The 27,493-nt window shown below is 40.5% G+C and overlaps 1 protein-coding gene across 2 annotated transcripts in view; it reads left to right on the top strand.

The window, feature by feature from the left end:
- Positions 1 to 27,493, top strand: part of LOC139690402 (uncharacterized) — a 239,133-nt gene that overhangs the window by 192,570 nt on the left and 19,070 nt on the right. For both annotated transcript variants that reach the window (XM_071587838.1, XM_071587839.1), the window contains one exon: positions 12,409 to 12,538. In XM_071587838.1, coding sequence (XP_071443939.1) covers positions 12,409 to 12,538 — 130 coding nt within the window. The remainder of the gene's footprint in view (positions 1 to 12,408; positions 12,539 to 27,493) is intronic.

Genomic DNA, 27,493 nt, shown 5'->3' with positions numbered 1-27,493 from the left:
TCGAACGGGGAGAGGGGGGGGAGTTAGGGGGAAAGGGGCGTCGTCATGCAATTTCCGTCGCACGCGCCTTGGGAAATGGGTGGGCGTCGGACGCTTCGGACGTTGGCTCTCTCTCGGATTCATTGGCTCTGACCTTTTCATTTTGACCCCCACTGCTGAAAGGGCATCTCGGTTCGGTGAGATTTTTTTTTCTCTTCCTCTCTTGATTTATTTTTTTTTGTTCCGAAAAGACACGGCAAGGTGTGGGTGCCCACGGAGGGTCGGGCGATGGCAGGCGATGCGGGTGTCTGGGGAGCGACGAAGGTTTTCGTTTCCCCGTGTCTTACAGACCGTGAAATATGGGTCAGTCGCTAAACGCGTAGAATCCCGAGTTTGACGCCTCATTTGCGGCGTAAATGAGTAGGGCGCCAAATGACTTTTTCAAGGATAACATTTGCAGTGAAAATTCTCAAGTGAAGCGCAGATTCCCCAGTGAAAATTTTCCCGTAACGGTTGTTATACGTTATTGGGCGATTGTGGCGGAAGAGGTTTATCGGGCCGGCAAATAGCGTATTTCTTCTGAGAATCGGCGGCGAATACTATCTACGTTCTGTCACAAACAGCTCATGAAATTGATCGATTTTTTTAAGCTTGTAACTCACTATTTGACGCCGTGTTTGAATCCTATGATCTTTCTAGATAATAAAACGACTTGGTTAATACTTTTTAAAAGTGAAAACCAGTGAAAATCAACGCTAAATATCATGGGTTACTAAAAGAATTCTCTTGTACAATGCCACCACAGTATGGATTGGGTTATTGTGCGGTATGGCCCAACCCACACCGTTGACAACTTGCCCCACAAATTTGCCATTTCCGACGTGAACGAGTTCGAATAAATCCATCATTTGGACGATCGGATATTGCCTTGAAATGCACGTGTTCTATCCACAACCGTACTTTGAGTGTAAATTATTGTTAGGATTATCTATGTGAAAGTACTGTCGTTCAAAAAAATTTTCAATTATATTTCCGATCTGAAATGATTTAAATATGCCTTCGTGTTTCAATGATTTTAAAACGTTCCCTCAGGAATGGGTTTTTCATTTCCTATAATATATATGTATATATATATATATATATATATATATATATATATATATACACACACACACACATAATATACATATTTATATACACATATATATAGATATATACACACATATGTATATATATATATATATATATATATATATATATATATATATAAACGTATATAAATATATGAAAATGTATAAAATCTATAAAAATGCATATAAAAGTAATGTGTACTGCACCTGTTCTTTTGAAATTCGTTTTGCCAATTTCATGGTATCCTCGAATTTCGCACCTCCAGTTTGGAAAGCGTCCTATTTTTTGTTGGTAGTTTTAAAGCGACGAACCAATCGGTGTGGGTATGTACGAGAGCCGTTGAGAGAGGGAGGAAGGAACACTGCTGGGGGGGAAGGTATCAATGAGGAAGAATGAAACTGTTCGTACAATTGTTTATAATTTATTGTCGTGGAGGCATTAATTTCAAATCTTTCAATTGCAATCCCAAAGTTACAATTTGCGTACACTAATGCCCAACGCTCCGTGTGTGTTATTTCTGTGGAAAAAGTGCCCGAGTGACATGGCCTTTAGTTTCGCTTCAACATATGTACTTTCATTATCATCATCGGTTTCAATCCAATGTTCGCTCACTGAACCTGCCCCCTCTTTTTTTACCGTTGAAACATTTCTCACGCCTTCCTTATTTTTTTTTCCCTGTTGGTCTTCCCTATGCAGTCTTTGGGATTCAAGAATTTTCTTCTCCGTAGGGTGTCTCATATTATCTGCTCTTCAACATGTTCTATGTATAAAATAGGTACACATATTTGAAGAATAATCTCTCCTTCACCCTAAGGTTACTGCTCTTAGTCGGTGTTAGTGTTTTGCCATCGTCATGTTTGATGATTATATTCGGAAGGAAACGATTCCTCGCCCTCCCTACAATCACAACCCCTTTCACAACGAGTTTAATCCACGTCATTTTGCATTGATGGAATGGAAGTCGTCTCATTTTTCAAACCCTCGGTAATCGTTGGGTTAATTCCCGCCCGCCCTCTTGTGTGCCGTGCGTAATTCGAGAAACCCCACCTGTCGCGGGTCCCTTCCTTCGCAAAACTCTCTCTCCCCCCCCCCCCTCCCCCCCATCTCAGAAAGCGTCCCTCACTCTGCGCAGAGCCGCCGAAACTGCACCCGACTCAAGAGCTTCGGCCGCGCATTCCCCAATGGCCACCCACTCAGTTCCAACCCCCAAATTTCCTCCCACCCCCACCTCCCCCTAGGCCGCACAAGCAATCCGCCTCCTCCCTCATTTTTCGCTCTCCCACCCCACCCCCTCCCCGCGGCCCATCCACCCTCGAGCTTCTTCTCAAGATTCTTCCGTCGTCCCCGAGGCGTGTGTGTGTGTGCACGCGACAATTGAAGTGCGCGTGGGCGTTTTCGCACGTGCCCATTGAGGGAACATCCCGTCACTCACCGCTCGCTGATGTGCTCGAAGCGGCGTTGGCGTCAGTGACCCAGACTCCTCCCTTCAAGCGCGCCCATTCCAGCCGGCGTACACAACTAATGCTCCACGGATCGTGTTATCCACTGCTCGAGTTTGTTACGAGAGTAAGGTGAGCCGATTCATCGGGGTCATTGTTTCTGTCAACCATTTAGGTCGCTGGCAAGTAAGGGTGGAAAGGTTAATTCGCTCACCGCAATAGTAGCTCCCTACTGTGCCTTCGTGGTAACCCGTTATGGGTTCTGCGCTCGTGCGTAAAATGTCATTCGCTTTCTGAGATAATCACTGTTGGTTTCTCTGAACTTTCGAAGCTTTTCTGCTATTCTGGTGTGAAATCTTCAAATTTAATGTTTTGTTAAATCCATGTGTTCTAATTGTTAAATTTTAAATTAACAATAGTGAAAACGTCTGCGTGCTATTTCATTTAGGAGTGTGACCATAATTACACTAATAATTGGGCAAACATAAATAATTACCCGTAGTGTGGTCTCATCTGTGATTTATAAGGTTCTATTTGTCATGTTTTATTATTATCGATGTGTAATTAGTCTTAGCCATTTCGGATGAGAAGAAGGGGAGAGGATGGTAGGAAGGAAAGGAGTGACGATAAGAGGAGAGATGATACCGCAAAACGGGAGCCGCTAATTAATTGAAGATAAAATTGTTGGAAGTAGACGGTAGATTATGAATGAAATACATCATTTAAGTAACACATTAATGAATAATTGCAAAGGTATGATAAAAATTTTCGATTGATGCGATTCTGGTGAGGTGTGTAACTGTACATCACATTGCAAACGCAGAAGGGCATTCTTTTACTTGCTCTTTCGCTACCGGTAAATAGTTGTCATCCAGGAATAAGTGAAGTCATTTTGGCGGATAGCATTTGGCTCCTGGCATCATTCGTTTCTTGTCGTGAAAGGATATCCATTTGCCCCGTGTAAATTGTCGCGTTCATTTGATATCCAACCGAGTTCGTTGAACTGCAAATTGCATACGCTCTTCGACCGAAAACTTGTCGGCTATTATTAGAGGGAAGGTTTTAGTATCTTGGTACTTCATCCCATGAAAGAAATGGATTTATTGTTGCTTACATGCCCTTCAACTTTAATCCAGAAGCTAGACGGGGTGAAGTGGGTGTGCTCAAATCCTGAATCGAGGTAATCGCTCGAAATCGCTCAGCGTTGTCATAGGTGGTGTTAAAAAAAATTAATCCTTGAAATGGGTATAAATGGCTTTGCGAATTAATTAGGAATTTTCATATGCAGCTATAGAAATCTGCAAATGTGTGGTAGCTTGGTTTATTGACGGTAAGCAATCGCACCCGTCGGCTGACCCAAGGCCGACCTCGGACTCGTCGCCTGCCTCAGACAAACTTCATTGCATACTTTTCTTTCATGTGTACTTTAAAAAAATTGTGTCTTGCATAATGCAGTATATCAAATTTGATCATTATCGATCGGTTATAGTATTTATAATTAATCGGCAAGTCCTATTGAAAATTATTCACACTGGCTTATATCAGTTATTAGGGTATGTAAATATTTAATCCTCATGTTAGGTATTTTTTTAAATGAGAGCGTGCACTATGAAGCGTCTATGAAAACCATGGTGAATATCGTCGATCATGGTGAACCAGAAGAAACTGATTTTGGTTCCGTGATAATAATTAAGGGATAATTTCTATATTTATCATCTTCATGTACAGCATGAGGATGTACGACATGGTATGCGTAATATATATCCTAGATTTTATATTTCCTCCAATGTTATACGTTGTTTTTGGCATAATTAAGAAATGCCATCTGAAAATCTATTCATTCGCAAATTCATCACCTTGCAAATTTTCACCCCGGGTGCATTTCTAGGTCCGGGTGTATTTTCGGGTGCATCTTAGTGTCTCCATTATACGCAACCGAGGATTAAACTTGCTTATTTTTGGACGAAAAGTTGTATTTTCTCTAAACTGTGATTTACAAAATGTGTGCGTTAAATCCTAATCATGAGCATTATTTGCATGTTTATGATCCGCATGCTTAAGTATTAGTCGTTTTATTCTTCATACTCTCTTCCCTCTGTTTCCTTCCAAATCATCCGGAATGCTGCAATCACTGTCCATTATCCTCAATTCCCTTGCATTTTATTCGAAAAGCACTTTCTATCCCGTCTCATGGAATGGAAAGTTTGCGTCGTTATTGCTCGTGACCGCTAAAATAGCTGGACTAAAAAAAGAAAAAGCTATCGCTAGGCATTTTTCAAGATCACGAAGAATACAAGTAAAGTGAAAACGTTTCCCTTGGTCACGCATTTGACCAAAATTACCGGGGGCCTCCTCTCTAAAGCCCGCTAATTTAAGATTTTTATGAAAACGGTGTAATGTATTCCCATTACCTGTCTCTTCCTTTGGAAATATGAAAAACGGTGTATTTCGTGGTTTAAAAATGAAAACAAACTCTTCATGTCTGCTAAACCGTAGGTGAAAAGTGACATTGCATTAACTCGAATTGGTCAAATTATCGGAATGTCTCCGGATAAAAAGACCCATTTTTCTGGTGTTTTTCTATTCTTCACAAGATTTTTATTGTGGTGATACTTAGGACTATTTAGTTCGCTACCACTATCCGACATGCGGCATCGTAGTTTGAAATCTGCAAGGCCTCCTTGGACATTCGGGCGAGAGGTTCTTCCCCCGTAGAATTTAGTATGCATGAGAATAGCAGTACGTTGGCGGAGAGAGCGGAATGTTATAAAGGTGAAATCTCCTCTCTTGAGGATGCCACAAACATTCGTCGTGAACTTCAAAAACGCATTTTGGCGAGAACCTGACTAGAACTAGGTTAAACGCTATGTGAATGAACAAGGCGCTCACATGGAGGCCTAAGAAATATCATAACATTGCTCTTCGCCACTGCATTTTACACTCGAAGACAAATTGCACCGCGAATTTTATGTTCGGTAATTGAATGGAGACAGCGGATATTTCCTCGTTTCTTTGGAAACCAAAAGCGACTTGAATGAAATACTGTAAATATGATCCTGAATCCTTCGTATGATTGTACTAATTCATCAGTTTAATAAGTTAACATTCCTACTACCGGTTGGCTGCAGCCCTCAATTCTTTCACAGCCGATGCTATTTCCCTTAAGCCTGGCTCGGCTCTTCCGCATACACCCTTCTGTATTCACTCCACTTAGTCTTCTTCTTGGGAACTTTCCTTCTTGTTTTCTCGCCAATTATGATCTTAACAAATCCGCTGTGTTACAAGATGTTCCCAGTTCCTAAAGAATTGTACGGAAAGTAATAATAAGATGTATCAAGATCATCTTTACGAGTAGAGACACGAGTCCAACGAATTAAACTCCCGTTATCTCTCACTCTTAGGAACTTGTGAACTAAATAAATAAAACCTCATTGAAATCCAGCAAAATTTTCGAGTATGCCATGTGTTAAATCGAAATATGGTGGAGGTATCTTATAGATAGAAAGAAAGAGGTCTTTATTTGGGCGAAATTGAGACTAAATGGTCCCTCCTTCCATTAAACCCATCGTCGTATACATATTATATTAGGCTTTAAACTTATAGTTACATTCATATGTACACACAAATACATATAGACCGACATAAATTCATTTAGCACAGATTTGCGCATGTATATATATATATATATATATATATATATATATATATATTTATATATATTTATTTATTTATATATAAACCATTAACACAGTAATCAACCCGAAGGTCGGTTTAGTGGGTGATGGTAGAGTTCACCCAGTACTAAGCCCTATACGGCGTGTGAAATTCACACATCAGGGTAGGGGGGCCAGTTCCTTTCCCTGTGCCGGTTATGGTTTCCCAGGAAGACCTGGTACCCGAAAAATCACTTTAGCTTGGGTGGAGCTGCAGGTGCCCAGAGTGCCTAGCCCAGGACCCTCTGGTCAGCAGTCCAACGCTCTCCCCACTGGACTACCGCGACACACACACACACACACACACACACACACACACACACACACACACACACACATATATATATATATATATATATAATTGGCTGACACAACATAACACAAATAGAAAAGAATAGACACATATAAAAGAACACTTACACGGTAAATTGTTCGAGCTTTCGGCCCTCTCAGGGGCCTTCTTCAAGAGAGACTGAAAATATGCTATGGAACAGGAGAGGGGAAAGAGTTATGGGCGTGGAGGGGAGGTGTGGAGGGGAGGTGTGGAGGGAATGCTGGGAGGGAAATTAAATATGGCGGTTAAGGGTGGGAATTTTAAAGGAACGGAAGGATAGTATGTAGGCGGATTCACGAGTTCTCACCTCTATGTTGGTAGCTGAATCAGGTAGGGATTCTAGGATGCTGAGGGAAAAACACTGGTCGAATGAAAGGTTGTGGGAATTGGCGTGTGAAGGGATAGGAAGAGAAGAGAGTGAGGCAGAATTACAGGAGTACCGGTGATTATTCATTCGGATGGATAAGGGCGTAATGCATTCACCTATGTAGAAGGAAGTGCAATGCTTGCATGATAAAAGATAAATAATATTTTTTGAGAGGCAATTAGCGTGGGAACGAGGTGGGGGGGCTATGAGGGGATGTAGGGAGAGGGGAGTAGGCATAATAAGAGGACAGGTTTTACATCGGGGGCGGTTGCAAGTTGGGGAAATATTGGGAAATTTGTCACGGGGGGGCGCCAAAGGGTTGGTGGACCTCAGAAGGTTTTTGAGATTGGCGGGTCGTCTATATGCGATAGATGGGCATTGGGGTAGTAAGGATGAGGTCGCGTCATTGTCATGTAAAATTGGAAACAGTTCTTTAAGGAAGGTTTTCAGTCTGTGTGATCCGGGGTAATAGGTGGTGCAAAGGTATATATATATATATATATATATATATATATATATATATATATATATATATATGTATGGTATATATATATGGTGTATATATGGTGTATATATATATATGGTATATATATATATATATATATATATATATATATATATATATACACGACTTGCAAGGGAAAACCAGCAGCAGCAGGACAGAAGACGCAGGAGAAGAAGACCAAATTAGTTAGAATAGGAACGTGGAATGTTAGGACAATGATGAGGACGGGGAAATTGGAGAATGTTAAGCGAGAGATGGAAAGGGGAAATATAGATATTTTAGGTCTATGCGAGGTGAGATGGAAAGATAGCGGGGATTACTGGAGTGAAAAGTATAGAATAATATACAGCGGTGGGGACGAGAGCCAACGAGGGGTTGCCATAGTATTAAATGAAGAGGTAGGAAGAAGCGTAGTCAACATAGAGCAGGTAACGGATAGAATACTACTAGTGGAGATAAAAGCAGAACCCACGAACTTAGTTATTATCCAGGTATACATGCCACCGAGCAACCATAAGGAAGAAGAGGTCGATAGGATATACGATCAGTTAGAGGACATGATTGCATGTGTTCCTGCAGGGAAACATTTGATAGTGATGGGGGATTGGAATGCGACAGTAGGCGAAGGAAGAGATGGTGATGAGGTGGGGGACTACGGTTTAGGCACGAGGAATGACCGCGGGGAGAAAGCAGTTGAGTTCTGCAGGAGACAGGGCTTAGTTATCACCAACACTTGGTTCAGACACCACAAAAGACGCAGGTATACATGGAAAATGCCAGGTGACTCGGGAAGATATCAGCTAGATTATATCCTGGTTAGACACAGGTTTAGGAACAGTGTGATAAATTCCCACAGCTTCCCGGGAGCGGATGCGGACTCAGACCACAATTTAGTTGTTATGAAATGTAGCGTACGTTTTAAAAAGATAAGGCAGGGGCGGCGAATTAGAAAATGGAATGTAGAAGCATTAAATGGGTTGAAAAGAAAGGAATACAAACAGGCGGTAGAGAAAATCATGGAGGACGGTAAAGAGCTAAGTACTATTGAAGAAAAATGGGAATGTATCAAAAAAGGGTTGTCTAAAGCGGCAAAAGACACTATTGGAACAGTTAACGCTAAAAGGACTCGTAAACCATGGATCACGGATGAGATGATTACAAAAATGGATGAGCGGCGAAAATGGAAGAATATAAATACAGAATTAGGCAAAATGAAGTACAAAGAATTGAACAATAAATTGAGGCGGGCAACAAATAAAGCAAAGGAAGCATGGTGGAAGACGCAGTGCGAGGATATGGAAAGTCTGCAGAGGAAGGGGGAAATCGGTGCGCTTTACAGCATAGTTAAATCTTTATCGGGAAGTAAGAAAGGGAGATCAACGATAGCAGTTAGAGATAAGGCCGGTAAGGTAATAGTTGACGCAGGAAAGATCCAAGAGAGATGGAAGGAATATGTAGAAGAACTGTATAGTAAAGAACTCAGACCAACAAATTTAGACATTGAAAAAGAAAATGACGTAGAGGAAGACAGCTTAGGTCCAGGTATACTAGACAATGAGATAGAAAGGGTATTAAGGGAGATGAAACTAAATAAGGCCGTGGGGGTAGATAACATTCCCGTGGAACTTTTAAAATGCTTAGGAGAGTGTTGGAGGAAGAGGCTATAGGGGCTGATCCGTAGTATTTATGAGGAGGGAATCTGGTCGAGCTTAAGTGGCTAAAGCACTCGACCGGATATTGAGGGATCTGGGTTCGAGTCCCAGTCAAGGCGAATGATTTTTACGCTCTGAAATTGTTGCATAAAAATTTTCTTTTCTAAACAGAACAATTGTTGAGTGGAACACCTTACCTGCAAAAATATTCGAGCCCTTTCCTAACAGAGTGTATACTTTTAAGAATAGATGTAAGGCATATATGTAATAATTTGATTGATGTGTGGTGTAATGTATTATATGTAATAGCGTAATTTTATTTTTAATTTATCATTTTTTTTCTTGCTGTAAATGGGATGGGGATTCACTTGTTTTGTCAAAGAGATTTGTGTTTTGAAGTCTGGTTTTATGTACTATCTTTTGCAATTATTTGGGACTTGTGTGCCACCTGACAATGTCTATTAGCACATGTGAATTTTTAATAATAATAATAATACTTTATCACCAAAAAAAAAATTAAATGACAGTGAAGATAGAGAACTATAAAATTAGGAAAGTCTAAGCAAAGAATGAGGTTTGTGAGAAAAGCTAGGGAGAGCATGGCATTGCTCAACTAGTAAAAATAGAGTAGGGAATTCTTATACAGAGTAGGGAATCTGTTTCTGGTTGAAGATTTCCAAAAGCACCATTCTGATGTAACCTCCCAGTAAGCAGCAGTATGGGACCACATCAATGGTCCGTTGGATTCGGTTTACTGTTGCCGAAAGGCTCTCCAGTATTCACGTGAAAATTTAAGTAGATGTTGAATTTTGCATTGAGCATAGTTTCTCATGTGTTAATCCTGCGGATCAAGCTCACAGTAAGCACCTGTGTCATTTTTTTTTAATTTTTCATGACAGAATGTACTTATGTAAGTATGTGTTTTTTTCCGTAGAATAGAAAATTAATGTGTGTAATTACTCTGCTTGCCCTCTTGTTACATTATTAAGGTTAAATTTTAGTCAAAAACTGAGTTAGGCCTCGGTGTTCGGTCAAAGGGGAGTGTGACGAAATAAAAGGGTTGTCAATCGCTGGGAATCGAACATTTGATAAATCTTACATTCTAGTTTTATGCGTATTTATGCTACGCAAGAAAAATTTCTACTTGAAATTAGTTGTGCTGCAATAAACTTATTTATTTGGAAAGCCGTTTCATCATTGAGAAAACTGATGTCTCTCATCCAGAAACAAATCTGGATATCTAGGCTGTAAAACAACCTTCCACTTCTCTCTTTCTATCAATGCGAGTGCAGTCCACTCCCTAGTCCGTCGTAACTATGATTCCGTCGCACTTCTCGTCGTGATCCGTTCGATCCCGAAATCCGCTCTTCCGTGGAATTCGGGTTTCTTGCCCCACAGCACGGAACGACGTCTCTCGAGACATGAGGCGATGCCCGCCCGTTTTAAATTAATGCAGTATTGTTCGAACTTTCTTATCCGTTCCTTGCGTTCCCTTGTCCCCGAATAAATCATTCCAACGGCGAGAGTCCATATTCGTCACATAATAAAATGCTGCATTTTAATCTGACGTGGCAAGCCTATGGTGGGAAGAGTGCACACCAATTTGCAGACAAGCAAGGAGTAATTCGTGAATGATGCCCAAATAAAGATAAAAATTGCGAATTGACCGCTTTGTGTCTTACAGATGGGCAACAAGCTTTGGGTATTTACTTAGTGTGTTCATCGTGGGTCCATTATTTATACATTAGTACATGCTTGCAAATATATTGGAAACCAGTGTGGTTTTTTAAAAATCATTTATTTCGTCTCTGATTGGTAAAATAATGAAAGCATAACTCGCTAATTACAACGAAGTTCTGTTTTAAGTACGTTCTTGTGTTGTTATAAAATTTAGGAAGCATCGATTTTGTTCAAGAGGAAGTCCTAGGAAGTAGATATTGGATTGAGAAGCCTCGGCTTTACAAAAGCGTGTCTCTGAAGAATCGGAATGAAATCGTGAGATTGTCACAGAGAAGACTTATTTCTGACGCAGACCGACCATTGTGCTAGGCACGGAGTCGTTCATCTAATTCCCTCTAGGATATTAATGATCTTTGGCACAGAATACTTTGGTGAATGAGAATTTGACTAGGAGTCTTCGGGATGCCATGTACTTGCGTCGCACCCGTACAAATCTGTCACCCGTGGCCTTGTTTAGTGTGAGAAAATTTCATATCCTCTGTTAAAATCCCCTCGGAAATATTAATAAATTATCCAGAGCTTGGCAGAAGAGGTCTAAAAGTAAGTTTCAGTTGTCTTATGTTTCTTTTTTTTCTGTTTCGTGTCCATAATTAGTCATGGCAGGCAAGAAAAAAATCGAAGCTAGGACCCCAGAAAAATTGGGGCACCCGCCTCTGGAGTCGTGCTCTCGGGCACTCGAGTTGTGGTTTCTCGCTACCTCAAGCCCCTCAAGTGCACGGCCTCGCGAGGTTTTGAGATTCCCACGGCAAGTGGCTCTACTCTCGTCACTCCATTCATTTCTTCTTCCGTGACTCTTAAATCCTTGAAATACGTTCGTTTTGTCCCTTGCTCCCCCAACCCATATCCTCCGTTCGCCGTAAAACGTTCTGAGACAGTTCGTGTAGAACTACGTACATGGAACACGAGCCGTGGGGGTGGTATGGATCCATAGTCATTATATTTAGGGGGGGATATGGCAGGCTTGCATCCGCGCACTCCCAAGCGTCATGCACGTGTGTTGTATCATGGCGGAATGATATTCGAGCGAGCGGTGGGGTGCTAGAGATCTCTTGCGTGGAAAATGTTGGTATTTTTTCCTTCCGGGAATGAGAGGTACTTTCATTTGATTCGACTGAAGCGCGAAGGAATCGCCCCAACTAAACGTAAAAGGGTCTTAAACGAAGGTGATTTCCTCTGATTCGAATACTTAGAGAAGCTATGGCTTCAAGCAGAGTCACTCGTATTTCTGGGACGACTTTCTTCCAGAACCGTAAATATGGTTTGAACTATTTTACACTCCATTCGCATTTCCCATTCAAACTTTTACCATCTTAAAATACGTAAATTTGAGTCGATTTCTCCCTTCAGCGCACCGGAAAGATCGAGGCTTTGATAAGTATGAAATGTAATTTGTTGTCTCCGGGATAACTTCATGGAATTTACACTACCTATTGAAATGAATTAAGTGTGAGATGGTTTAAATGAATAACAAATGCAAGATTCTGTATTGTTGCTATTATCATTTAGTGGCATAAAATAATGACGCATCGATTTCTTCGCTCTCTGCAGGAGGAGGTTGGAGGAGGACAGAGGAAATCTTGGTGGTCTCCGGAGGGCGACTCCAAGGAGGGCGACCCAGAGTCGATCCACCTGCGGGCGCTCAAGGAACTGCGCGTCAGGGTGGGAGAGTTGCATCCAGGTAAGGCTACTGGCACATACCGCCATGTGATCTCGAGGAATTATTAACTACCGAACAAAAAGAAATAAATCAACGTATGGATCGGGATGTCATTTCCTTTTTGGAGTTAGGACTAACATTATTAACATCGACAGCAAAACAATCACTGAAATAAGCTGCATTTGGAGGTAAAACCAAGGTAAAATATTTACATAGCGGGCCAGAAGTAACTTTCACACATTTTATCGAATTATTCCACCAGAACGGGAATCGTAATTTGACCATTGTGGAATATTTGTGCAAAATTTTGCCAAATTGAAGGCGAAAAATATTTTGAAAAATCGCCGTATGCAGTTTTTATAGGAAAAGTGAATATACTGGCAAGGAAGGAATTAATGAAACAAGATGATTCCGTGATTTTGGCAAGCGGGACGCAGAATAGTAAAACTTTTAAGGAAGTGTACGGTTTTCCCAAAAATGAGGACATGGATACCAGCGTAGTTTCGGTGCTGTGGTCAGAAAATCCCCGCAGAAGACGTTCAGCTAAATGACTGTGATTTTAACTTTTTTTTGGTTCCCGCCACGCGATTTTGTCACAGCCATTGCTTAACAGTATTACGTCATCCTTATACTAACTCCGCGACAGTGTACCAGAGCATTATGAGTACGGAAAATACGTCAGTGTAACACTTCGCAGCATTTAAATTCGTGATTTTCACTTTTGTTTATCTCGGTTTTTGTGTCGGAGACTTTTTTTAGGTTTTGTAACGCAGTGTAATTCATCGATGGTCAGATGGGTCGTCGAATTTGCATTTTTGAGAGAGAATTTTTTTTTGCCATAGGGGAACCGAAAGATATTAACAAGGGGTCCTCTGAACCCTATTCCCGAGGGATCCTAGAGGTACAAATGACAATTACCTCTTGACAAAACCCCTTGAAGTTGACCTGGTTATGTGAGGTACCAAGATATCGTGTTTTCCATCATCAACAGAAGCTGCTGAATGCGTGAATGTCCTAGCAATTGGGATGATCAATGAATTTTTGGAAAGAGACAAAGTTGTCTTGCCTGATGAGGGTGGAAAAGAAACTTTGCACTTCCACTAGGAGTGAACAAAGGCCTCTCGGACTCTCCTGGGGGAAAATTACTAAGCCTGAAACCTACGTTCGCGAATGAGGCCCAATATAATGTGATCATCAGAAATTTCTAAGGTGGAAAGGGCACTCGGCACTTGCATCTTTTTCGTTATCTTTTTGCACAAGTATATTGGCCAAAAATGGATTTACCCTTGAAATGTGTTAAGTGAATTTTCTTTTTCATCGAATAAGGTTAACGCGAATGTACTGGGTATCGTGATGGGAAGAAGAGGGCATGTCGCATATACAATCCCTCGTCACAATAATTCCTGGTTCAACCTGTTTTGGGATCCTGACTGTTGTGATATTCTTCATGCAGCAGGGTGAAATTACGGAGAGTCGCAAGTGATCGGGAAGTGATTCGAGAAAATGGTAGCGAGACCCTCATCAGTCACAATCGGGGCCTCATCGTGTACATTTTGAATACATTATTGTACCGTAGAAGTGAATTCAGCCATTCCTATTTTAACAAGCAGATTTTGGATTCAATAGGTGGGCACTCAGTGAACCAAGTAAAATGATTTCTTAGATCTTGTGCGAAAGACTTTGAGGTTAGATTCTGAGGTGAACCCGAGGGCTCGGAGGCACTCATATTTCTTCTCTTGGTTAAAAATAGTCGCTATTCGCGGGGTTTCGTGCTGGTTAAAGTTTTGGTGTGGGGGCTTAATAATCTCGATATGAGTTCTACGTGATTCACCCTACTAGTTGGAAAAAAACATTTCCCACTACGTAACCGCGGCTTTTCTTCCTCTGGGCTGCTGATTCACTGGCCGGTTAAGACAGCGGCCAACCGAGTGCGTGCTTCATGTGGCGTGCTCCTCGTGACGAAAGTGGCAGCATTTCTGCGTCGGACCTCAGTTAAAGACGTTGAGGCCCACAGGGGACTTAAAGTGACTGTGATAATTCTTTGCTGACCTTCGCCTGATGTGGAGAGATGAGCAGCGAGGCTTCCATTGTAAGTTAATTTATGCTAGGTTGACTGCAATTTAGATATGTGAAATATTGAGCATTGAGCCTTGAGTTAAGTATCTGGGAGGAGGAACACGAGTAGAAAGATAAGAAGACGCGGTGTGGAACAATAGTGGGGCGGAAAAAGAAGATTGTAAAGGTGCGTTCGTTTATTGTATCCGTGGAAATTATCTTCACAAGTGTCTGATAATGGTGGGCTCATTAAAATTATCTTTGCAGTAAATATATGGACCTGGATGGTATCGTAATTATCCGAGTTCTAGCTGTTTTTTTAGTAATAATCCGTTTATATTCCCCTCGTTAATTCGCTTTTGTTTCTCTTTTAGGTATCATATTTAGGTTTGTAGGCAAATAAATTTGTTTCATGAAATTATCCTCCCAGTTTACTGAGGTTTAATCATGGCCATTAGTACTTTTTTAGATTTTATCATATGGCCATTATCCTCTTAAGATTTTATTGTGTTTGTCATTGTTTTGTTTAGATTATTACCCAGTACTCAAATTTGTTGACGTAATGATTGAGCTTCTCTGATTGTGGGTATTTTACCTACAATTTCCGTCCAAGGGATTTCCATGACTACAGATTAGTACATTGTTTCGGGTTATGTCTCATTGTGCTGTTTTATTCGTCAATTTTAGTAGTACTTGGTTTATATTTCATCAATTTATACTTTTACGTGTGTATTCGTATCGCTTTTCGTGGGTAAAGTTTCAGTGATGACTTCAGAAATTGCACATTTTTATTTAGGAAAAGCTCATGGAAACTAAAATTGATGACAAAGCTGTTGTCTTAGATGTAATTCTCAAAATAAGCTCTTCATTGGACGGAGTTGTGGGTACAATGCGAATCCAGGGTGGAGCCTTTATGATTCTTTGATAACACCGACGCCGATGGCTGAGGGGTAACGTCCTCGTCTGCCATTCCAAAGATCGCGGGTTCGATTCCGGCCTGGATGGGATTTCCTCCACCCTAGGCTTGGGTGTTTGTAAACGTGACCATTGTTATCATTGATAATAGTCCAATGCAAAGGCCAAAATGTGCTTTTTTCGGACTAATGCTAAATAAAAAATAAATAACACATATTTATTATTTGGTGAATGTACTTAGGTTTATGGATTGCAATATGTTCCATTAGATTTTAAATGAGAGTTCTCTTCAGTTTAATATTTCAAATGAACCCGGCAGCATTAAATAGTCGCTAATAAATGAAGGCACGTATCTAGTATATTTGGCACACATTTTGTAATTAGTATCTCTATTTTGCATAATGGCGTATGTTTTGTACATACCGGTGCATAATGACTGTTTCTAACCTACCTGGTGACCGCCATGGCTAAATAATTTTATTCTACTTTTGGGGCGATGTGTGCATAAGAGAGGAGAAATTGAAATGGACACGAAGGAAAACGAACAAAGAAGTGCTCTGCTTAGGTGGGAACTCCAGAGGTTGCTGTTGGCGGGAATTCAGAGGAGGGAGGAAAACTGAGTACAGGAGATTATATTTATTATTTACATTTCGCTGCAGTTAGGCAAATTAGGTGGCAACGGTCAAGTGATGCACCCTTTTAATGCACTAGACGAATATACTTAAAAATAAATGCATTTGAAAACAATGGCACTGTGAAGATCCTAAAAATTTCCTACCGTATCTGTACCATCATAAATGGCCCAGGTCCACACCATACAAAGCAACCAGCATCACACCCCGTCCAAAATAACCCACCGTAAAGACGAGACAATTTTACAATCCAACTTCTCACGCCGTCCACATCACGTTCAGAACAATATTTTTAATAAATAAAATAATATAATATATCACCGACCAATAAAGTTTATCACCCAGTCTTTTGTCCAGTGGCTGCTTTAAATATATTCTTGAAACTCCTAAAATTTGATGGAAAGGGCTCAAACAACCCTCTGGGAGCTGGTTTCGTTTAACAGTACTTCTGTTAAGGAATTGACATTTTTTCTTGATTTTTTTTGCATCTAATTTTTATTGAAATTAAATTTAAAATACTTCGCCTTTCCACATAAACGATTTATGTGGAAAGGCGAAGTATTTTAAATTTTATTTCAATATGAAGAATTTCCACCAAGTGACGCCAGAAACTGTTTCATTTATCTAATTTTTATTTTAAAACTTAGGTCAATTTTTCCCTTGTAACTTGGTTTTTCTATTTCCTGCCATAAATCTTCCCATGCTCCGTAATTTTTAAATGTTCTATAAATCTTTTGTACCTTCCGAGTGCATATCTCGCTGCCTTTCGCTGCACTTTTCTCATATTTTTAATATGTCCCACCTCATATAGGTCAAATCCTATGGACTAGTTTTTCAGAATAGTGCTAACCAGGACCTTATATGCTTTTTCGTTTGTGGTTACGCTACTTCCTTTTAAAATTCTCATTATCCAATGGAGTACTTTAAATTCCTTCCGCGTCACACTATCTACTTGAACTCCCCACCCAAGATCCCTAGTTAAGTTAACACCTAAATATTTGCAATGACTGCTACATGGGATTTTGTCTCCAAAGAAAGTGTTTATATACTGTTGTACTTTCTTATTATCCGAAAAAGTTATTTGCTTGCTCTTTCTTACATTAATGCCCGTATTATTTTTTTAAATCAAGTTACAAAGGCAATCGATGCTATTTTGAAGTGACAGGCGGTCATTTACATGCTCTACATATCTGTAGATAATGCAGTCGTCAGTTAAGAGTTTTACTTCGGAATGTAAATTATTCGGTATGTATGAATAAATAATGTGCATTTTTTTAGTAAATTTAGGGAGGTGGAAAGTATGTGGGGTTGAATTTTGATTTTGTCAAACTATGGTTTTGCGGTTTTTGGAGTAACGTATTAAATGAACAGCAGTGAGTGTCCAGGGTTCATAAATGGGTCCCAGGAGTCCATCCACTCTACCGGTAAACTGATTTTAATAGTTATTAATTCCTACTAATGTGAATATAATACTTATAATCATGGAAAACATGGGCTGTAAAACATTTCTAATGGCGCATGTGAAAATCGAGCCCATTAACCATTAGACAATGCGCTATAATTCCGTTACTTTACAATTTGTTTTGCCGATGAAAACATCTGTATTACGTGGAGTCGCGCCCTTCTAAAGGGGACGCCATCAACAGCCGACGAAGATTTTCCTTTATAGTAAGACAGTCAAAGATACGACCGACGCTGAGCACCACTTGTCGTTCCATAGCGCCAACTTTTACGTCATACAAAATACGTCACTATCACTTTTTTGCTGCGTTTATTTTTTTTTGTTCTTACAACTTCGTCGCGTAGAGCAGCGTCACCACTTCAGTTTTTCCCCACTTCGTCGTCGTCCTCCCTCTTGCTCTCCCTTAATCTTTCTATTTCTTGAAAGGAGACCGTCCAAGATATTGCCATGCGAGGTTGTGGCTTGCGATTCCACGGACCGAGATAAAAAGTCTGTTATTTCGAGATGCGGCTTGTTTTTTCAATGATTTTCAGTTGTGTGAAAAAGGTTTATGCCACCTTATCCGTATCTAGTTCATCGAATTTAGAGAAGCAAACAAAAATCGCTATCTTTAAATTAAAGCGAGGTTTTATGAGGTGTCTTCACTTCTTTCGTTCAATTAGATGAGCCCTTTGCGGATCGGAGAGAATTTAGCGGATCCTGGTGTTCTATGGTTGCACTATGCACTTACGAGACTAGTTAAGCGTTGGATGCGGCCTTCTCCTTTGCAAATTTATACCTTACCTTATTTTTTTTCCGGAAAGAGCTGTGTTTTTTTCTCTGATCTCATAATTTTAAAAATAGCGGCAGGGGCGACGTCAGCATTTGGCTCCTCGCCGCCTTACTCCCCCCTTTGATGCATTCTCACCGAGGCCATCCAAAGGAAGGGCGTTAACATGGCTATAAGGAGAGATTCATCCGTGGTGGGCTGGGAAGGATTCAATTTTATCTTTTCGCCACGGTCAATAAATATGCTGCATTCTGCCTCGAAAAACTACCCTTCCCCAATTCCCAACGTTCAGTCCGGGAAGATAGACAGGACTGTCTGGTACTTCACTACGGCCTTCCAGTCTAATACACTCACTATCGGTTTCAAAGTGTTCAAATTTAAATATTGGATGAATTTTGCCCAATCAGAAAGAGAGAATTTCTTTTAGCCGTCTTTTCATGATAACTGTCAAATATTCCTACCCAAATTACATTATTTAAACTGTTTTATTATTAGCATTCCGTGTTAGTATATGTTCTATGATCGATTTCAAACACATTTTACCGTACGAACGCGGTATTCACGCACCACGAGTTGAAAATGAAAACCATAATATTAACGCAATTGTAGTTCGATTTTCCGAAGAAGTTAGACTGTAGCAAGGATTTTTCTACGTGAATGAAACCATTATCCTTTTATCTTTGTCAAACTATTTTATTTTTTGAGAGGTTTTGATCAAGCATTGTACACTGTTTTCTTAAATCTAGCAAACTTTCTTAAGGTTAGGAAGTGAACAGAAAAAGATTCTTGCGGTATAAGAGTTGCTGTGTTTGAACTTGCAGGTAAATGCAACCCAGTGATTGGAACATGTATTTTGTCGAATGGAAATCAATTAAGAATAATGTATTAAAAATATGACAAACATCCGAATGATGGAACTCCGAGTGAAACGAATTGAATTCGTAGATCTAAATAAAGGTGTCGGCTGTACTCTGGCAAAAGTAAGAGCAAGTTCCGTTCCTGAAGTTTGCAGAAATTAAATCATTTAATTAGCTACGAGATTTAGAATGTTGAGTTTTATGAAGGATTTTATAAATGCTTCTTTCGAAAAGTTACTTCTCTTTCAAGCAGAGCTTTCGTTTATAGCGTATTCAAATAGAATGAATATTTTGTGAGAGGACTATATTTCTCCGAAGGCGATTCCTCCATAGGTTAGGAGGCAAACGCTACGTGTTTTAATAATGTTTTCCGGTTGCTTCATGAGTTAACTTCCGGCTCGCTTATCTTGGTTGATACGCCTTCCCGCCGTTGATAACTACCCAGATCTCACGTGCTTCGCCCAGTGAAAATATCTAGCAACCAAAATCCTCCAACGCCAACCCACTAAACTGCAGCGCAGACAATCGCTATTGTTCTATTGGTTTCCTGAAGACCAGCGCATTGCCCGAAAAACAATGGCTTGTACTCCGTGTTTAGATATACATTTCAACATGCAAGCCACCACGAGGGTGTGTGGCAGGGAGTGTTAGATCACCAACCATTAAAGTAAGTGTTGATTAATGATTAATAAAATTCGGGAAGCACCGTGTGTCGTAAATTGTTTCTTACTATTGTAGTCTCGAATTGTGGGAGGGAAATTGACTCCTCATATCGATGGGTTCTGTAGTCAATTTCTCTTTACTTCTCTCTGTGAACTCGGTATACTAGTATGATACAGCGCTGGGATTATTCCTTCCGTGTCAAAGTTAAATGATTTTCGCCTACGTAACCTTCTTGTGTCTCCCAGCAAAGGCCTTCCGATAATTGACGCTTTCTTGGTGATTCTTCACGAAACGGACAGCTTTTCTTTGTGTCTCATTTAATTCCGTGGCGAAAGAAGTGTGTCGCAATGAAAGAGTGAATGAGAATGTTAAGTAAATCTAATGGTTTCGGAGATATTCAAATGGTAACAGGCATGGTTTAAAATAAATACTAAATCGTGTCCATTCTTCGATCTTCCCTCACCTGGGCTTCAAGCTTCCACACAAATTGAAGCTATCAGCCCAAGCTGTCGCACTATCATCAAAGTCTAAAATGTTTGTCCATAACTTTCAAATGCATTAATCTTGATGTTTGTGTAATTCATGCATAATTTTGTATGCAGAAAACCCACAGTCCATGAACGAAATCGAAGGCTAGTGGATCGTGTGCTCATAGTGGTTCCGTTGTTTTGATTTCCTAGAACAAAAAACTTCGCACCACCTTGCCTACAACAGTTTGTCCAGAATTATTTCTAATATTTATGATAGTTGTTTGGGATGCTCCGTAATCAGCCCTGTCACCGTCCCTGTTTCTGAATACGCGTCAGCAACCGAAAATCAACTATCATGACCATCAACGCTAAAAAGGCCTACGTTCTAACTTATTTTATTATCGCACGTATTTGTCTTAAGGCGCTTAACAATATCTTAATTAAGGGCGTGTTACTGTTAGGCAGGAGATGCGCCAGGCTGTCACATTAGCTGATAAACAATGATAATAATTTATTATCAAATAAAAACGCTCTGACACAATTAAAATTTTATTGCTGAACAGGTCTTAATGCATTTTATCATCTTCAGGTAGAGAATGAGTACAAGTGCCGCCTTTGTATACATATACTCTTATATTTGGGAAGGAAGGCAGGGAGGGAGAGGTTGTGGCCGGAGGGGAAGCGGGAGGGTGTGAGGAGGGGATTGGGAGGCTTCACGTAAGATTGGGAAGCAAACAAAAAGAAAAGTGCTTTTATTTGGTCGTTGAAATGTTCCAATTCCGCCATATCACGACTGAAACTGCGCTGTGCGATGGCAATACCTGTAGGTCATTAAAATACGGATGAGGAAATAACCAAAAGAGCTGCAAAGCCGTCTGCCGTATTCTATTAGTGCGGCGTGAACAAGCGAATGCGTGGTGTGCTTATGAAACCCATAAACGTATCTCCAAAGAATCCCAAGCTTCACAAAGCGTTTCTTGTGCCTATTTTCTTCATTATGAGAAAAATATGATTGGTAACCTTACTAATCTTGAATCTTAAATCTTGAGAACTTTTTGACGTAATAAAGTTTCTTCCAGGTCCATATCTTTGAACTATTCTCACTATTATCATTAGTATGCGATTTACGGCGAGAAACCTTAGTTGTATTCATCAAGGGTGAAGTTGATGCGATGTCTAAATGCTCGATATTTTGAAGCCAAACCATGTTAAGGTAATTCATGCTCTCGGGTATAATCAAAGTCTAATCCTCTTTAAAACGTCGTTTTGTGAAATTGGCGCAGGCATCTGCCTGTATCGCTACAATGAACAAGCATTAAATGGTTACACAGGTTCAAAGGTGAACGGTGCTTCCCTCTAATTGACTAATGTAAATAAAATTGTGGGAGAGACTAAGTTCGCATCCACTGTGGATATACTACTCTTCCACTTGGTCACGCCTTGGCGTCAATTTTAGTCCCTCAAATTTTCTCAACTAGCAATACAGAATTTAAACTAATTCGCATTGTTAATCGATAATAACGAAGGTGGAACGAGCGTGAAGGACATAAGAGTCCATGGGACTAGATGTTCCTAGACTCAGACCGTCGTAGAGCTTTTACCGAGATATATGAAATCCACAGGACAGGAGATTCAATAATTTCGCGTAAGAATACGACTGAATCTTAAATCCATCGACTTCGGAAGGCTTGCGTGCTGTCGAGAAATTTATTTTTTCTTGGAAATGTCGACAGAGCTAAGTTATCAGAATGAAATAATAAGCGCCGACCTCCATTGCATCATATTTATGCCCATGTTTTTGTTTGAGTCATGCTCGTGTAAATGTCTGTCATATTCATCCCTTACCAAAATTAAAATCAAGTTATTTTTATACATGAGATCGACATTTTTTATCACGTTGGCCCGTTGTTATCGTCAGAAGTTCAGTCGTTTTAGATTAGCACGAAGATTCTCCAGCACACCTCATCGCCGTTCAACGCAATTATTTGGTCGAACCGCACTCGATATTGCCGTCACACCAAATTCTCCCCGACCACAGTAAGTGACATTTCACGGTCGCCGTCATGCGCAGTTCGATGCTCGTTCAACCGTTGAGGTAGGCGTGCGAAATCCCAGCCATCCCTTCACCCCGCACCCAGACTCCTGTGTTCGTCGTTCGATTTTTGCCCTTTGGATGCAACTCACGGCGAGGACGAAAATGAACGCCCCCCGTCCACGGCCGCCGCTGTCGTCGCCACGAAACAACCATAAACACTTGGCCGACAATGGACGCGCTAGGGTGAGAGATGCGAACGGGAGGGGAAGAGTGACACTTGGAGGGGCCGGGGAGGAGGCCTTTTTCGAAGTTCCTTTTGATCCGGCGAAGCCTAGTGCACTTGCATGGGTGGAGGCACTCCCATAGCATGCATGGCCACACAATCCCCTCGTCCCCACCCGACCAAATGAGTGGCACCACGCCGCAGAGTGCGATTGCACTCGCATAAAGGACTGGTTGGTGAGTAAGAGTGAAGGGGAGGGAATAAATATGGGAGGACTAGGAATCCTCGCCGGACCAGACATTCACCTCTTTTCTTCCCCGGCCCTCGCCTGCAAGACCAGCTGGCAGGAAGGGTCACTTAACCCCCAGGGGTCATCAGTGTCCTTTCTGCTCCCTTCCCCTATACCGACTCCCTCCTCTCCCCAGACTGTCTCCTCACATATTGAGCCCTTCTCCCCGAATCGTCCCCTTTCCCCTGAATCCCGGGCGCTATTTTCAACGCCCTAGTCACGGCTGGCGTTTCGCAGACAAGTGATGCTGGCTGGTTGGATGGGGAATTGGGGTGTGATGATGCAGCGGCGTTCCTTTGTTTGGTGTGACATCTTTTTTAGGGCTCATGCAATGCGTAATTACGTTCCCCGATGAATGTTTCCTTTGCCGAGGAAAGGAAACTTAAGTGCTTCGTTTAGACGTGTCACCATCCTTTCGTGTTGCTCACAGTCGTCGGGGCTATGTTTTTTCTCAGCACTCGTAATTAAAAATGATGAAGTTGTCCACTTTGACTTTGAAGTAACTAATTTATAATTGGAAACGACGTAAATAAATGGTTTTAGGCGATATAATTTGGTATGAAATGATCCAGGAAAAGGTTTCGTATGAATGAGCATGGATTTATTAACGCTTGAAAATATATCATTACGCGTTTGCTACTCAGTGAAAAAGTAAATTCATGCAAATGAAAATCATATTCGTGTTTTTTTTTACTTGAAACTGAGCTACACGAGTTGTTGTAACTCGAGCTATCCGTGAATTTCGTATTAGGGCCTCAGTGATAAAGGACGACGAATGTAATAATGCAGCTTAAAACATAATCTAAGGCTTAACAAACTGTTTTTATGACGGAGTTTTTTTTTACTTTTTTCCCCGAGTTGGGAACATCCCTGGTCACATGACGGTGTCTCATTTTACTCTGCAAATTTACATATTATGTGCCATAGCTATATTTAAAGTCATATTGTTTTATTTATAAAATTTACATCGTGCTCCGATCCCAATGGAGAGATAACAAAATAATACCACGGAATTTGTAATATACACATGGTATTTCAACGCAGTTGTAAGCATAACTACTTATTCAAGTTTATTGGTATGACAATCGGTTCTAAATTAGAATGGTTGTATTAGACGAATAAGAATTAGTAGAAAATAAGAATAAGTTCTTAAGTATTTTGATGGACGAAAGGTGCACTTGAATGCGCGAGTTTGGATTGCTCGCTGTCATTAAAGATCTACTACAACCGTAGTAGGATACCGGTTGAAAAACTTAGTAAATTGAAGTACGTATGCAGCTAAATCTGAACGCTGCCACATTATGTAGAGATCAACTTTAAGATTTCCATACATAAGCCTTAAGCTGAAAGTTAAATCATGTTCTCTTCTCGCAATAAATCGTCATCATAAAAAGAAGCCTTGCCGTGAAACCTCAATAAAGTTACAATCCAGTTATAATCAAGGGTCGTAAATGGATAAGAGGACGGATTGATATGAGGCATCAGCGAAACTATTGATGATGATTTCACAACTCCTCAGCCCTTATAAAGACCAGGTGGCCTCTATTGAATCTGGATTCATCGGTGAAAAATCACGATTAAAGAAAGTAGAAATTTAAAAATGTGAAATTTTGAAAACGTCTGAAATCTTTCAAGTCTGCTCAGGGTGAAGTAATAAATGAAATGAAAGGAATCACTTTGGAAGCGCATGAAGGAAAAGTCATGACGTGCGTATCGCTGACAACATGGTTGAAGTGGAAGAGAAGGTAGGGAATCTGAAGTGGAAACTTGTTAACTTGAGAAGGTGATAAAGAAATACGACGTGAATATAAAAATAAAAATCGAAACAACGGTAAGAGACAGATAAGCAGAAGATAATTCAGATATTCCTGTAGGACTGTGAAATGAGAGCATGGAGAGGGAAGAATATTCCTATTTGGGAAAAAGAATCCGTATCAAGGGAAGTAACAAGGGGGATTATTCTTGCCGAATAACACAGTCAAAGCAGGCAATCTGCCATAGAAATTCCGAATAATTTACATAAAAGCGTATGGAAATATGGGAACACTGTATTAAAATGGAGGAAGTTATGAAGTGTAGTAAGGCGTGAACATTGACTGTATCAAGTGAAGGTTGGAAGCAAAGTAAACGCGGCGCCGCGGTATATAATTATGAAAATCATTTGGGCGGGTTGGTTGACTAACGAAGAAGTGCCACAGAATGAGAGAAGAAAATTGTCTCGTGAAAACACTGAAAAGAGGAAGGAATAATCTTACCGGACTAATTTTGACCCGCGAGTCTAATGGAGACAGTTGTTGACGGAGGAAAATCTTGAATGATGTGCGTGAAGCGAGCAATATGAGCTTTGACAAGGAAAAAATATTTATACATGGAGGTCGGATGCTGAGTGAGTAGCGTGGAGGGCTGCGTCAATTCTGCAAACGATTGATAATTGTTGAATGGAAGTAAGTAATACCTAGTGGTCTTGCGCTACTTAGCAACTCCTGAAATCCTGCCTGTCAATAAATATACTATATAGGGTTGATGCCAATCCCAATACGCCGAGGAGTACCTAGAATTATTTAGAGATCCCATGTTTTACAGGAGAGTCCAAGTTTATAGGAGGCAAATACTAGTTATCTTTCATAAATAATAGAACACAAGGACTTGAATCCCTTGAAAACTCGCTGCGGTAATTTTTGGCATTTTTGGTAACGAGCAATTTAATTCATCCTGTAAATTCTTTTTTCATAATTTCTAACAAATTTATTACTGGATATTTTGCACATATTCCTGATACTTTTAACTATCACTGATTTCATTTCACTTAATTTTGATCATTTCTGATCGTTTCCAGTCGACCAGATGGGATTTAGATGAGTTTTATTTCAGTTCGGCCAATTATAAAAGTGTCACGAGAGTCAAACGCACCACTGGCGTACACAAAGTGTAAATGGTGTGTGTAGGGCTCCACGGCCGTCATATAAAACCGTCGGAAAGAAAATTTGCGCCCGAAATATATTTCAAAAATAGTGAAAATTGGGAAAAATCGTTCAAATTAAAAATCTCAGGGAATGGCTGCAACTTCAAGTGGATAATTATAGATTTAATGATGATTGCGTGTTCTCATTCACTTGTTGCTGTAGAAACTTGAAAGTCCATTACATCTGATGTCGTTAACAGATGGAAAAAACAAATCAAGGGTTTATGTTTAAAGGTTTAAAAGCATAATTCACTCTTTTTTCAGTAATCCTGTCATCTATAATCTGCAATGGCATCTCTATTGTTAGTCTGGGCTATTCTGACTGAAAATATCGCAAAAAAACTAAATATTTTATTCTAAAATTATCCGTTAAACCATGTTCCCGATAGTTCTTGGGGCAAGGTTAGCACCAGAGGGTTCGTCATTAATTTTTTATCACTCCGCATTTATTACAGTCTCCATTTTGGCATATTACGTGTCATATCGCGTATGCTGTCGAAAGGTAAGCATCAACTTGGAGAACCGCCTGAAAAGAGAGAACAACAGCGAAAACGCAAAATCCTGCCGATAGTTTGATATCTGACTAATAGTTTGCCCTAATGATAAATAGTTAGAACCCTCGTCCGTAAATTTTCATTGTAAAAAAAATATGTTGTCCACCGTCGCAACAGATGCGAAGCTGTACGTTGACGGATTCTATCATCTTGTTTCACTTTATCGAAATTTTGAGGCCATGATTTGGAGCTACCTTCTTCCAATCAATTCATTAATTTCCTCTCACTCCACCCGCGCCACTTAGTCGGGGTGCGGGATGGGAGGGGAGCACAATCCCCCTGGCTCCTTTTTGGCTTTACTGGTCGACTTCCGGCGTCGAACATTTCCCACGACCGCAGCAAGAATCTCTCTCTCTCTTTCTCCCACCCCCTTTCCTTCAACAGATGCGCACCCCCTCGCACTGAAACCCATTTACTCCAAAAGCTAGCTCCCTCGTCTCATCCCCCTCCTCCACCGGTCCGCATGGCGACGGACGGGCGGGGTGGAAAGGGAAGAACACGGAGTGAGTGTGTATGGTGTCACACGTTACGATGATTCTCTTGGGAGGGTTCCTTCCACGACCACGAAAAAAGCCTTTTCCGACACCCCAGCTCCCGGACTTATGAGGGGTGCGGAACTAAACTAAGCAAATTTATTAACGACTCGGGAGAACATAGTTTACATCCCTTCGTCACCATCCAAAAACGAGAGAGCACTTGAGTGGGCAGCCCACGCCTCGAGTCTTTTTTAATACATTTTTTGCTGCCAAAAGAATGAAAAATTTTAGTCCCTTGTTGCTGTGTGAAGGGTAAAAAAAGGAAAGAATCATGAAAGAGGTATGATTTCATTTCCAAATTTGACTGTATTCTCCAAGCGATTTGTGCAAAGCTGAAATCATCAATAGCTCTCTCTCCTGACGGTTGCCCCGAGTGTGAACTTACCTCTTTCGTAGTTCAAGTTTTACTCGTTTCTCAAATGTGAAAGTGGTGGTGCAAGAATCAACTTGTTTCCAGAAGTTTAATTGTTTTCTTTTTTGTAATTGCCATGTAATCGTGGTTCTGGTCAAAATTAGGACTACCGAATCAACTTCCTTGACATTAAATGTATGAT

Source organism: Hetaerina americana, unplaced genomic scaffold (assembly GCF_022747635.1).
Source record: "Hetaerina americana unplaced genomic scaffold, ioHetAmer1.1.p SCAF_3, whole genome shotgun sequence".
Lineage (NCBI taxonomy): Eukaryota > Metazoa > Arthropoda > Insecta > Odonata > Calopterygidae > Hetaerina > Hetaerina americana.
Note: the sequence above shows the minus strand (reverse complement) of the source record. Positions and strands in the feature narration are given on the sequence as shown.